Raw genomic sequence first — 13,445 nt, forward strand, 5'->3', positions numbered from 1 at the left:
AGCACCAAAGGTCAAAAGTGACGAAACCCATGGTTCACAAAGTTTCACATGTTTATCTCTGTGAAAACCTTTCGTCCTAACAAACTATTCTGGATTGTGTAAATAGAAGACAGGCGAGAATGTCAAAACAAACCAGACAATGTCCTGTTTGTATATTAGTGAGAGGAAGTAGGTGGTAACAACTGTCGTGATTTTGTTAACTGTAAGGATCTCAGCCTTGGAGGTATGTATCTGCATTATTATCATGTTGGACAAGAAGTACTACACAACACTTAAGATCTAAATACTGAAACTTTGTCATTCAAAGAACAAAAACAGTGAGCAATAACAAAGCTGCAGAGCACATTCACAAACACAACTCAGCGCTGTTGGTATAAAGTTGATCATTAAAGTCTTCTTTATTTGACCTTTTATTGTTTTACAGCACTCTTTGGAAAACATGGTAGTATTCCACATGCATCACAGGTGAATCCTTAAATGTATTTCTTTGTCATCAAGCTGTAAATATGCTTATTTTTCCAAACATTGAATCATCTCTTCCCAGAGGGAGTCAACTCTTCCTCTAAAACCAACATGTTTGCTGCTTATTTTTTGTTTGTCTATGCTCTCCAGATACCGGTTGTTATATTTTATCTGAGTTTATGTCTGTTCCCACCAAATCCAAGGCAGGCAGGGATAATTTGGTTTGCAAATAACCAGGGGCATTGATACTGTTGAGCTGTAGAGGTTGTGGCACATGGAGGCTTGTGAATGGCTCTCCAGACAAAAAACATTCTTCCCCGAACCATAACTTGTCCTGCTGCTATTGGCTGCCATGTGATTCTGTTAATGATGTCAAAAGAGCATTACATCAGCCACACCAATAAGGGCGGTGTTGCTGAGACCTTGTGCAGCCTGCAGGTGTGCCTAGAGCGAATAACACTGTGTTCTCACAGAGAACACAGTGGAGAAATCATCAAAACTATAGATAGGCTGTAGTCAGATGCAATGTGCTTTCAAGACTAAACATACTACTATTCTCTTCTGCTTCTTAAACAATATGTTTATTAAAATATGTTTACTACAAGGACTCACCAGCTAACAAAGTCTCCCAAATATATATTGCTTGTCAAAACTGTGATTTCCCCCAAATTCAAATACAAAGCCTTTAGTAAATGAAGGCTTACATTATATCAATCACTACCTAATGCTTGCTACCTTCCGATATAATTAACATTATTAAACCATGTCCACATTGCACAGTCCATACTTCTCATTGTGAGTATAGTCTATGGAATGACAAACACGGATTACACCTCTATAAACACTCGCTCTCTGTGTCAGTGTGCATGTGTGTAGGTCTTGTGTTTCTGCTGCAACTCGAGTAGCTCGACGAGGGCTCAACATGTAGTTTCTGGCCTCTGGGAATGCTCAACAGTGTTTCATCAGAAAATACATCCTAAGGGGTTTCCCCCGCTTTACTCCCTGTCACCACATCCCACCTTATTGACTTCAAAAGTGGTAAACACACAATTAGAATGTGTCTTGAACGTGTGACATATTGTACTTAATATATTTATTATGTGTACTTATAATTTACTGTATGTTACACACAAACACTATTATAAAGTTGTTTATATGCCATTGGAATAAATATAATTAATAGCGTAATAATACTAAATATGAATTATTTAGAGTAAACAGCCTACTGACAGTCCTGTGAAGCATGATATTTTTGTGTAACAGCTGGTACTCATTTATCACTCCTTTTTAATGGCCCCATAGGAAGAAGAACCCTTCTTCAAGATCATTTGTTACCTTAAAAGAAAAGTTTTTCTGCTAAATGTTTTCTTAGGATTATTTGGATGTGTTTATGTATATTAGATATTTAACAAAAGGAAGTCTCACAGGTGGAAATAACCTTTAACAAGACACTACTGCCAATTATGCTGGCAGTAAATATTTGCGTATCAGGAAACACGAGGCAGCTGATTACTTACAAAAAGAAAGACAAAATCAAATAGTCTCTTCATCCTGTGTAATCATTCACTAACTTGGCTACCAGCTATGGGTCCCCAGGAATGATTCTGGATGTTTGCGAATTTCACTTTGCTCTGCCTGTGTATTTGCCTTCCAGTCCACAGTACTGTAAGCATTTAATGCATCATTTTTGCCTGTAAGATTTGTGTTGCTGCATCCACACGGCACACTGTTCGCCCCTTAATGCTCTGTGTTTGTTGGCCTTAAGCTGCAATGCCATGGTAACTGGAAATAAGGGAGATGTGAAAGCACTCCGTGGGGAAAGGTTTCTGCCTCCTCTCCTCAGTCAAACACCCCCCCCCTGACGAGCGTCTCTTTACCTGCGGGGCCACAGGGACTGATGGAAGCCACCAACTTGTCTAGACTATAATGTGGCAGTCCCACAGGACACACAAATTAGACTCCAGCTCACAGGTGAGGAGGGACTGGTATGATGCAAGTGCAACAAGAAATTAAGTCATTCAGAGGAATCAAGTAAGTGGAAGAATTTAGAATAAAAAAATACCATAATGCTGGTTTGCCTGTATTTCAGCGTAGTGACCTGCTGCAAAATCAAACATTACTTTACTAGTGATTACACAGTAAATTGATTATGTTGTACATGTGTACGTCAATATAGGCTCATAGAAAAGATGTGGGGCAATGCTGTCTGGGGTAATAGCTGACCAGATTTTAACTTTGGTCAACCATTAACCACTGGATGGGGTCAACGAATGGCGATTCTGTGCTAGAAAATTCCTTCATAGCAGCTTTTTGTCTATGCGAGCTATCTATATATAAGAGATATAACATCATCCTTTTGCAGTTCATGGTGACATGCACCCTTTGACAGTCTGGATACAGCACTGTACCTGCATCCATGGGACTTTAACTGTGTTATAGCAAGCCTAACCATCATTATTTTTAAGGGAAACACTTCATATCATTAACCGCCTTATTCTTCATCAAAAGCTAAACAGATTGATTCCATTCATCACTCCATATGATTCTCTATGTTGTTAAGGTGCAGTGGGATAACTTTCAGGAGCTCATAGATATTTTTATAGCTATGTGAATAGGCAATAAATACAACAAAAGAAAAATGTATGCAGGGTTGCAAAAAAAGAAAAATGCTTGAAAAACCTGATGTCTTATTTTGTACATCAATGAAGTGCAATAGTATCTATTTCAGATCATTTCTCATGTGTGTTGAAGGGGAATCCACAGCAGATACTGTTGTTATCTGTCAATGAATACATAAAGTTCACTTTGGGGGCTTCAGAAGCCAACTGGCAGCTGAACTTTAAGATAAAGACAATAAAAGTGAGAAAGTGTTAAGCAGGAACACATCACATGTGCAGCAGCAGCCGTGCAGAGACGAGGGTGTGACTCCGCCTATGATCACAGACCATCCTCCTCCCTTTTGTCTTTTCTGCAGTTTGTTAACTTCTCTAGAAGCCGCATGGACTTCGGGTGAAGCTCCAGCAGCACCTCGTTTCATTTGGTGGGATCCTGGTTCTGGCAGCTCCTCTCTCAGAAGCTCCATGGAGCCTTTGTGGAAATCATTTATTCTCCAACACAGCAGCGAGGTAAGAAACACATTCACTGCTCAATCTCACCAGCAATCTAAATGATATCATTCATTAATAAAACCGTGTTTAACAAACGCAAAGCTGCTGTTTTCTCTTAAAAAGAAAAAGAAAAAAGGTTGTGGACTCTTCAGTGTGGAGGCTGAAACTGTGTGTTTGTGTTGTTTGCCCACATTGTGGTTTTAGTGAAACCGTGGTTCTCGACGCTTTTGCAGCATGTATGTAAATCTCCTGCACTGTGTCGAGCTTTATGGTATTTGAATATGATTTGTGTTAATTTGAGCAGGCTGGTCATGATGACAGGGCAACAATGTTTTCTCATGTAGTCCAATAAAACACATTTGTCCTTAACACACACAGAAGAACCTGCGAAGACACTTCATGTTCTCACAGCTTAAGTTCCTCTTTTCTGTTGGACGTGAGTCGTTTGGTTACTTTGAGACTTCTCCTACTTTGCCGGAAATAAACTTCATGTCACGTGAACATCTTTCAACTTGTTTTGACCTGACATTATCATTATTATTCATTATTCATCATTATCACCACATTCTATATGTTTGTACAGAAGGTTTTATTTCTTTTCCCACGTGGTTTGAGGCGCAGCTTGTCAATTTGGATGCTTTTGCTTTAGGAAGTCACTCTCTACATCACATACAGATCTGGGAATGCGAATCACATGCACACACACACACACACACACACACACACACACACACACACACACACACACACACACACACACACACATCCTTCACAGAGTCATTTGAGAACAGCTCTGAGCATTAATAGCCAAAACCACATTTCCTTCAAGCAGATAAGCCATCAATTTGTAAACCCTCTAAAAGGTGTCAACAGGATGAACTGTTAATATCTATGTGTCTATGTGCATCATGAGCCTGCGTGGTGTTAATTTCACTGCACCCTCATCATGTCACATATATTATTATCATAATATGATTTATATACAGTTTGTTAGACGAATGTGTCCCCTGGATCTGATACAGATGTTTCAACATGTATATCAGCAGCTCTGAATTTGGCTGCCTGTCAAAAGATAGCAGGGATGATTTGCACTGTGATCTGTTAGTTTTTAGGGGGATTATTGGAAATGTTTGTCCCCTAGTGGGAAGACAAAGACTGCAAGTTAGGGAAAAAACCACAATCTCAAACTGTCTCATGTTTTATGTCTTGGTTCATGCAGATGTTTGTGTGATGAGGTCATCTTTCCTTCTCCTCCTACGCAAAACTCAAGCAGGTTGAATGGCGCACAACTGTTGCATTATGCTGCCTTCCAGAGCCTGTTAGAAAAGACAGAATTAGGAGTTGAGAATACATAAATACTATGATTTTTAAAGGGGTAAAAAATTGTTTTACTGGTTGATCTTTACTGTTGAAGTTGAAGTTGCCATAGGGTGCTCATAGATATTATAACGTGCTATTTATGTATACAAATTGGGCTTAAATAATATATCCTCACCTTTTTATAATGAATTGGCAACTATTTTGATAATTGATAAATGTTCAATACTGAAATGCCAAACATTCGTTGGTTCAGTCTCAATTGTTGATAATAAACTGAATATCTTGACCAATCTGAGACCAATAATTATTTTGAAGACGTCACAACAATTTGGTTTTCTGACATTTCTAAAAACACGGCATGTGTATAATGATACGCTGTCAATTTTATTTGTTGTGTATATTCCCATTCTCCATGATAGACTTTACAGAAAACACATGTCCATATAACAAGAAGCAGAGTGTAAAGATTATTGTGGATAGGTTGTGATGGGCAAATATCTGTCATACAACATTTAAAGAAATCCCATTTTCTTTTAAAGATTTTAAATTAATTTGCCCGCTTGGCTTACCAGACTGGGCATAAATATTGGTGTTTATCCCCAACTTGAATGGACTAAGTAATAATTGTTCAGAACATTTATTTTAGTACTGTAGAAGATTTTCATATTGGAGAAGTGTATGAAAAAGGAACTAGAGTATGACTCAGGGTTTGTCTTACTAAAATGCAGAATTGAAACCAAGAATCCCCCGTAGTGTGGGTTCTCAGGACATTAATCCATGATGAGAAGTGCATGTTTGATGAGGTGACAAGTTCTGGTTTTATTAGAGCGAGACTGAAGCTTTTTGATGTGACTGTGATGACACACCTGAAACGAGCCACAGTAAGAACATAAAATATGACTCAAATGCAGTATCGCAGTAATTCAGTCCCATTGTAATTTGTATATTTGCAGACATGGCCTAAGACTGAAGACACCTCTCAATCACACATGGATATTATATCACCACCACAACCGGTATTGCTGTAGGCTCCACCATGAGAGCTGGTTTGTTTATTGCAAACTGTGGCAACACTCACTTTTGCCCTAGGAAACAGATTCAACGATATTCCTTGGAAAAGTTTTAAGCTATGACTCATCATCACACATTCCTACTTCTTTACTGCATGTTGTATTTTGCTTCCACCTATGTGCATCAGCTGAAAAGGGTTTATGTGACATGTGATAAGCCACAAGATTCGCCAGGGTTGATAAAATGCCTCAAGTTAGTTATTATCTAAAGATGACTTCTTAATGTGGGCAAAAAGTGTTTTTGTGCTGCTGTCCTATCTGATGCCTGAGGTGGGAGTTTATTCAAGCTAATTAGAAAGATAGATCCTTTGAAACAATGTTGCATAGATAATAAATAATGAATGCCAGTGTCTAATTGTTTTTATTATATTCTCAGGTCTGGAGCTATACCATTTCACCATCATAACAGAGGTACTATATGATGAGCAGCCAGTCAATGCACACCCCTGTTGACCCAGTGTTTCGAAGCAAGATGCCGCTACTGGAAGGGAACTTAGCATCCACAGGACTGTCAAAACCACAAAATATGTCTGGTTTCCTGGGTAAGCAGATGCTGCAGTACAACGGGGCCTACTTCACTTATGACCACAGAGGAAAGGACGGGGCAGGATTCACTTCTCCGTGGAGCAACTCAAAGGCCTCTCTGGTGGATGGCAGAAGTCCTGTGAGTCACCTCTCTGGCATAGATGGACAAAACCACATCATTTACAGACAAGACAGCAATTCTTCAGAGGAGGGCCATTGTCATTCATCTCTGCATCACGGCCCATTAAAACAGGGCTTTACATTATACACTAAAAGTCCCGGGATTAGCAGCCCTACAGCTGCTGCTGCATCAGGGGCTCTTAGAAAACAAAAAACTGAGGGTGGGAATTCATCTCCCCCATCTGAAAACTCTGTTTACTTAGCGATTCCTAAGCCAGTGTATGTGCATAACCCCTGCTGTAACGAACTGGGTTGTGTGATAGGACATCGATACAGTGTGGATCACGGCTCTCCGAGGATACCGAGCGCTGTATATGAGCATGATTGGATGCAAACCGATACTCACTACACTGAGAGACCGCCCATCCAGAGGAAAGCACAAGACATGCTGTCGCAACAGAGAGGTTTACAGACTGAGCCCAGTGCAGAACCACTAAAGAGGATGACTGTGGAGACATACAGCCCCGGTATAGCAAGGACTTTTCCTGGTATGATTGACCCAAATTACAGCAGTTACCCCTGCACCCCGACTCGCACACTGTTTAGTTCTCCTAGTGAGAAGAGCCAGGCTTTACAGACTCCCCCCAGAGGCTACCCTAGCTTATATCCCTCCCATCCCTTATATGAGCATATGACCTCAGAGGTTTATCAGGAACATTCTCCCATGTCCAAATATGGCCAGCTAACACAGCACCCAATGTTTTATTACACCCAGGCAAATGTGGAGGTAGAAAACAGGACCCAGTTTAAACCGAGAGAAGATGTGCCTGTTATTCTTAAACACACAATCTCAAGCCCCCGGGAGCATTACATAGTGCCTCAGCAGTTTCATGGTGAAATTCCTATGCCAGGCCCTGAAATGTTGTCAAATCATGCCTTGATGCGGGGTTTTGACTATCCATGTTATGCAGTTCCCAGATTTCATTTAAATGCAAGCCAAATCAGAGCCCCCATAAAAAGGCAACATGCATCGCCTAGCTTTCACCCTACTCACATAACTGTTTCCCCATCCAGCCAATACATGGAGCACCCCATGGTGTCTGCAGCCAACCTACACAAGGACAAACCCAACGCTAGCCTGCATGTTGGCCAACCACACACCAACTCACCATTCCTACGCGTGGACCAAACCAGTCCTAACAGACGTGTGAGCCAACCCGGTGTCTCACCATCCAGCATACAGACTAACAGATTTTATCCCCCACTCTCCAGCCTGCATGTTGACCGACCCGTCTTTCCACCAACTAGCTTGAGCATGGACAGAATCCTGGACTATTCCTCCTGTAATGCCCAGGTTATGAGCCCGAAAAAGCCCCAAAACCTTCCTGTTTCCCCAGCTGCATGGCTGCCCCGGTCACCGCATCCTAGTTCAGATCGAGTCCACGCAGCTGTACCTAACTGTGCAAATGTCCGAAAAATAATTTATTCCCCTGCTGTTGCACCAGGAAATAAACACAATGGTCCTGTGTCCAGCTCTGGCACTGCTGTTCTGAAGGGGTGCCTGAAGAGAAGTGTTTATCACTCATCTTCACCCATCAAAATAAAAGAAGAGGATAGGGATTTATGTGAGGTGGAACTCGTTAAGAAACGACAAAGGGTGGAAATGAAGACTGGAGAGGTAGAAAATGAAACAGAATCCCCTCCTATGCCAGTTATTGGCAATGTCTTCAGTCTGGCACCTTATCAAGCATACCTGCAGGCATCTGGAGTGTTATTCCCAGGAAGAATCGTCCAGTCAGCTGAGCAGCATGAAGTCAAAACCAAGCAAGGCATCAGAGCAAAAAGGCCAGATCAAGATAAACAGCAGCCTGTTGTCTGTCTGGTTTCCAAAACGACGTGTGCAGATACTCCAACAGAGAAGGCTGCTGCTGAGCTCTTGGAACCCAAAAATATTAAAGGTGAAAAAGTAGATCCAACAGACCCTGATGACTCCGCAAAGACTCCTGTTAATGAGACGGACTGCAACAAAATCAAAATCAAAAAAGAACCCGAAGAGACTGGTTCATTCAACAGTGAACCCATGTTGGTGATAAAGAAATGTGAACCGGATGAACTTGAAAGTAAACCCTCATTAGCAGATGAAAATGAGACCAAAACTGGCGAGGTGACTGCACAGGTGAACTCGTCTTCTCGGGCCGATATATGCACATTGCATAAACAGGAGGTCGCCCTGCCACCCAAATCCATTACTCCACCGCAACCACCTGAGAGCAAACTCAATTTTAAAAACATTCCTCCCCAGTGTCTGAAACTGTCCACTTACAATTTAATTTTTTGTGATACGAAGAATTCTTGCCCAGCTCCACCCCCAGAGAGGCCACCTGCGCAGCCAATATCTGAATTGATAACAAAACTAGAAGTCCAAATGCCAGTCCGCAAGCACTTCCTTGAGATGCACCAATCACTCTGCAAGCTAGTATCCAACTCTGTGTTGGCCTCTTCAGAGCAGGAACTCAGAACCTGGTTGTCTCAGTTGGAACTGACTGAACCAGCATCTCCTTCAACCAAAGTCCAGAAAGTGTCTTGTTTGTTGGGGGTAAAGGCCAGAGAGGCGTGGCTCAATGAGGAGATGAAGTCAGCGCTCAGTACGGTCCTGGAGAGGTTGAGAGAGTACACCGCCCAGGAACGCTGTCCCTTTCCACACGTCATGCGGACGGGGGCAGCGTTCCTCCCCATGTTGGTGGTGAAGGAGCTGCTGTTTCCGATGGTCCAGGGCAGCTTCGTCGACCAGGTCCTGCAGGAGCACAGGGTGGAGCTGCGTCCCACCACGCTCTCCGAAGAAAAGCTCCTAATCCAGTTTCATAAAAGAGCCTGTTCGTCCAGGCTCAGAAGACTGATGTCCCTCAAACACCTGCCCGACATCTACGCTGACGTGGTCAACCTTTTGTATCACACCTGTGTCTGCAAACATCTGGGTGAGTCCATGTTCACTTTAGAGTTACTGAGGTTATGTGAATTTTTTTTACCTCAATTCTGAAAAAGTAAAGAGAGGAGGAAACGGGTGTTGCAGGGATATTATTTGGTTACAGACATCTTATTATAGTCCTTATTCCGTCTCTTTTCAAATGAATGGCACTTTAGGGTGGTATGATTGTATTTTGTCTCTTTTTGGTAACATCAAGCCAGACTAATTAGAGGTGTTGCAAAAAGCAACAGTTGTGTTAATTACCGTTCAGGGGGAAATGCTGGACACAACTACTTATTTCACCAAGCCTGAAGTACAAATGTTAGTGAATGAAATGAATGAATATTGGACATTTGTTTGAGGGGCGTGCATAAACATGCATGTTAACTTGAGACCTTTTTTAAATTATTACATAGGTGATTTTGTCCAAAATCAACTGCACTTCAGCACTACGTTGCAATACATTTTGTCAGTTAAGTAAAGTTTATTGGTTAGGCAGCTATAAAAATGTATCTTTTCACATTTGTAGTGAGTGTATGTAGTGTGTGAATAGTATGTATCGGCTTGTAAAAAGTAAAGGTTTAGGTGTCCTTAGTTCTAACTGTTATTTCAAATCGATCATAAGACTAACTGAGATGATTCATATGAAAGCCTACTTTTCAGATAAAAGTTAAGCAAGATGTTGGTTTCCTGTACAAATACTTTGAAAGCTGTTACCTCTAGTTTGATCATGTGATGTGTAGAACGTGACTGCCAAAGCAACAGTTCTTCCTGCTTTTCTTTGCATATTTCTGGAAATCCCCATCGGGTAGATTGTGTGACTTACTGGTTCCTCTGGATCTTATCATAAAATATCATATTTTGACCGTTTCATGGTTATCCCTCAAATAGCCTTTAGTAATCATATTCATCATAATTATATTATTTCTGCATTATTGGCTTCCCAATAAACATTAAATATTCAATATAAAATCCATTTATTTTTTACAGAATCAACCTCACCTGATGTCCAAAAGAGAGTCCAGGTATTATTATTTTTTTTTATGTTGTCCCGCAATCTCACTACTCTTTGATTTTTCTGATTAGAAATAAGGATTTTTTTCCTGCTAACTTTCAGTAACTAACTACTAACAGTAACTAATCACAAGAAGTTGCATGATTGCATTATGCTTGTTCTGGTGGGTGGAGGGACGGTTGCTGAGCTGTGCTATTTTTAAGAAAAATGTAACTCTCCTTCATGCTTTTGGTAGATAGCATCGGTGGACCTTAAAAGATTGTGAGGCAGGCTGTTGGATCAGATTACCGGAGGAAGGAAGTGAAAGCATGCTACACACACACAGAGGGGATTAACTGAAACATTTTGAGCAGATAAGAAGACTGTGATCATCTTCTTTTAACTGACCAGTTCCTTCCAAAAACCTGCATCTGTGCTGAGAAGTGAGACTTAACGATTGGTGCTGTGGAAAAACAACCGGATGTAAAGGATAAGGCTGGCAATATTCTTTTACTCCTTTATTTATTTATTTTTGTTGTAACTGTCAATGAATCTTAAAAAAAGACCAAAACAGAGCACAAAATGGGTAGTTTTATTCTTGAAACAAATGCTACTCAAACAAGAATAAATAGTGCATTTGTTTGTACTATTTTCTGTTGCATATGTGGTGCACTAGGGAGTATTTTTGGCTCCAATACGGTGTAGGTGGGGTTAATTAGAAAAAAACTACAGTGCCCATTTGTGTGTTTTTTAAATAGTTTTCATACAATAAAGGAGGTCTATGACAGAGAGGAATAAGTTACTTTTGCTTCAGCTGCACAAACCTGCTTTAGTATTTTCATGGGATATACTTGTTCTTTTTTTTTAATCACTTTTTTACTTTGTGTCCTTCTACATCGATAGTATTTGGCACAGCCATTTGCTAACTGAATTGGGCTTAATCGTGTTTCTGTTCACTGCTGACATGTTCACATGGTTTGGGAGCACTTGACTTTGGTATATGAACATTTCCCTTGTCTTACTATTGCCCCTCTGCTGTTTTATCCCTCACTGATGGCACCCCTTGTAGCAGCTGACTCTATTTTCCTCAGCCTTCGTGTCTACTCCCACTGCCTTCTATTCTGTCTCTGCTGAAAGGGTGTTTCATGGTGAAGGATAATGCTGTCCAATCACCAGGTCTGCTGAAAAAAATTGTTTCTCATTGTGCTCAATATGCGCTATGGGAGCATTGATTTGTCAACCTGTGTTGAACTTTGTGGTTGCTAGCTTGCTTTTTTTTATTCACTTTATTAAATTCATATTTTTTGAGAGTCACATCTCCCAAACTTCCACACGCCTCTTTATTCTACCTGATCACAAAAGGAATTCTTTTTTGACAACTTTGTTATATTTTTGTATTAATTTCGGCGTCTCCTAATTTCTATACTCCTGTGTTGCAGGATTAGATATGGATGATCCTCCTGACAGAGAAAACGATGAAGGTTGTGAGGAGACTATCAGCTGCAGGAGTCCTGTATTTTCAGACATCACCGCCTCACCCTCAGAATCACACCAACAGAGACGTCCGAAGGACCATGAAAAAAACAGGAATAGAACAAAAAGCAGGGTAAAGACCAGTTCCAGGCGTATGTTTCTGGACAACAGTTTGTCAGAGAAGGAAGAGGCAGATGACACCAAGGAGACTGTAAGTGGAGGTGTGCTGGATGCATTTAGTGAGAAAACCTGGAGTTACAATCAGTCCCAAGAGACTGAAAAAAAAGGAAGTGACCATATGATTGTAGAGCCGGATTCCTCACTCATTCCACTAAGCGCACCTTCGGAAAATTCATGGATGTGTCCTATTACCTTTGACAAGCTTTCTCCATCTCCAAGTGACACAGAAACAGAGGAATACTCCAGTCTGCCGCCTGTTGGTGCAAAATCTCCAGATAGATCTAAGAATTGTTCAGGCGTCATTCTCAAGCTGAGGAGGATGTTTAGCGAAGGTCTAAACAGAAAAAAGGCGTGCTACCAAGCAGTCTCAGACTTAGAGAAATTTGCTGATCCTTCCCACTTACATACTGATAGTGGGGTGGGGGAAGCGAGCAGCGAGAGGGACCTTCACAGGAGGACGCCGAGAGTAACCCACAGGTGGCAGAGAACAGGAAGCTTCCCTCACGCCTTGAGACCGCTTGGCAGCCCTTCTGAAAGAAAACGCAGATCGCTCTTAAAGATCAAATACTGTCCCTACCTGTCTACCTGCCACAGCGCTGAACACAGGAGGAGATGGGTCCTGCGTTCAGCCGTCCAGAGGGCTCGTAGGGCCATGAGGTTCTACCCAGACCTGGTAGGAAAGAGGATTCGTCATCTGTACGAAGAAGATGATAAATCAGAAGTGTGGTACAGAGGGGAAGTGCTGCGTATCCATGAAGCCCACTCCAACCCTCTAAAAACTATATTTGAGGTCAGGTATGACAGCGAGCCAGAGTGGAAGTACTACCTGGAGCTACTGATGGACTATAAAAAAGGCTGGCTTAAAATTGAAGACTAAGTTTACCCAAACAAATGTTTAGGTGCCAGTTTTGTTTTTTGCCATGTCACCGACTGAAATCGCAATTCCCCCCTACTGTATTTTTTTTTGTTTAACTTGCCAACAACAGGCTGATGTCTTTTGTCAGGCCTCCTCAGGAATGAAGTTGGACTGGATTATTTTTATTGTAATGAGGTCAGCAACACATTCTTTGTCACTTGCAACTGCAGTTTTTGGGCACGGACTAGCAAATGCGCAACATCCTGTAGATGTTTTTTTTCAGCGCTTATCTTTTGACACATCTATCATTAGCTTTTGTGGTTTATACAAAAATTAGGCTGTTATGTAAAATAAATGCTTCAACACTTCCTAA

The 13,445-nt window shown here is 41.3% G+C and overlaps 1 protein-coding gene across 1 annotated transcript; it reads left to right on the forward strand.

The window, feature by feature from the left end:
* The first annotated feature begins 3,471 nt into the window (after positions 1-3,471).
* On the forward strand, positions 3,472-12,088 carry c19h15orf39 (chromosome 19 C15orf39 homolog). Its single transcript, XM_054620656.1, has 4 exons — positions 3,472-3,587; positions 6,336-9,579; positions 10,560-10,594; positions 12,003-12,088. The coding sequence occupies exons 2-4, from the start codon at positions 6,378-6,380 to the stop codon at positions 12,006-12,008; spliced, it is 3,243 nt and encodes a 1,080-aa protein (XP_054476631.1). The 5' UTR covers positions 3,472-3,587; positions 6,336-6,377; the 3' UTR covers positions 12,009-12,088.
* Positions 12,089-13,445: the final 1,357 nt, after the last annotated feature.

This window comes from Anoplopoma fimbria, chromosome 19 (assembly GCF_027596085.1).
Source record: "Anoplopoma fimbria isolate UVic2021 breed Golden Eagle Sablefish chromosome 19, Afim_UVic_2022, whole genome shotgun sequence".
Lineage (NCBI taxonomy): Eukaryota > Metazoa > Chordata > Actinopteri > Perciformes > Anoplopomatidae > Anoplopoma > Anoplopoma fimbria.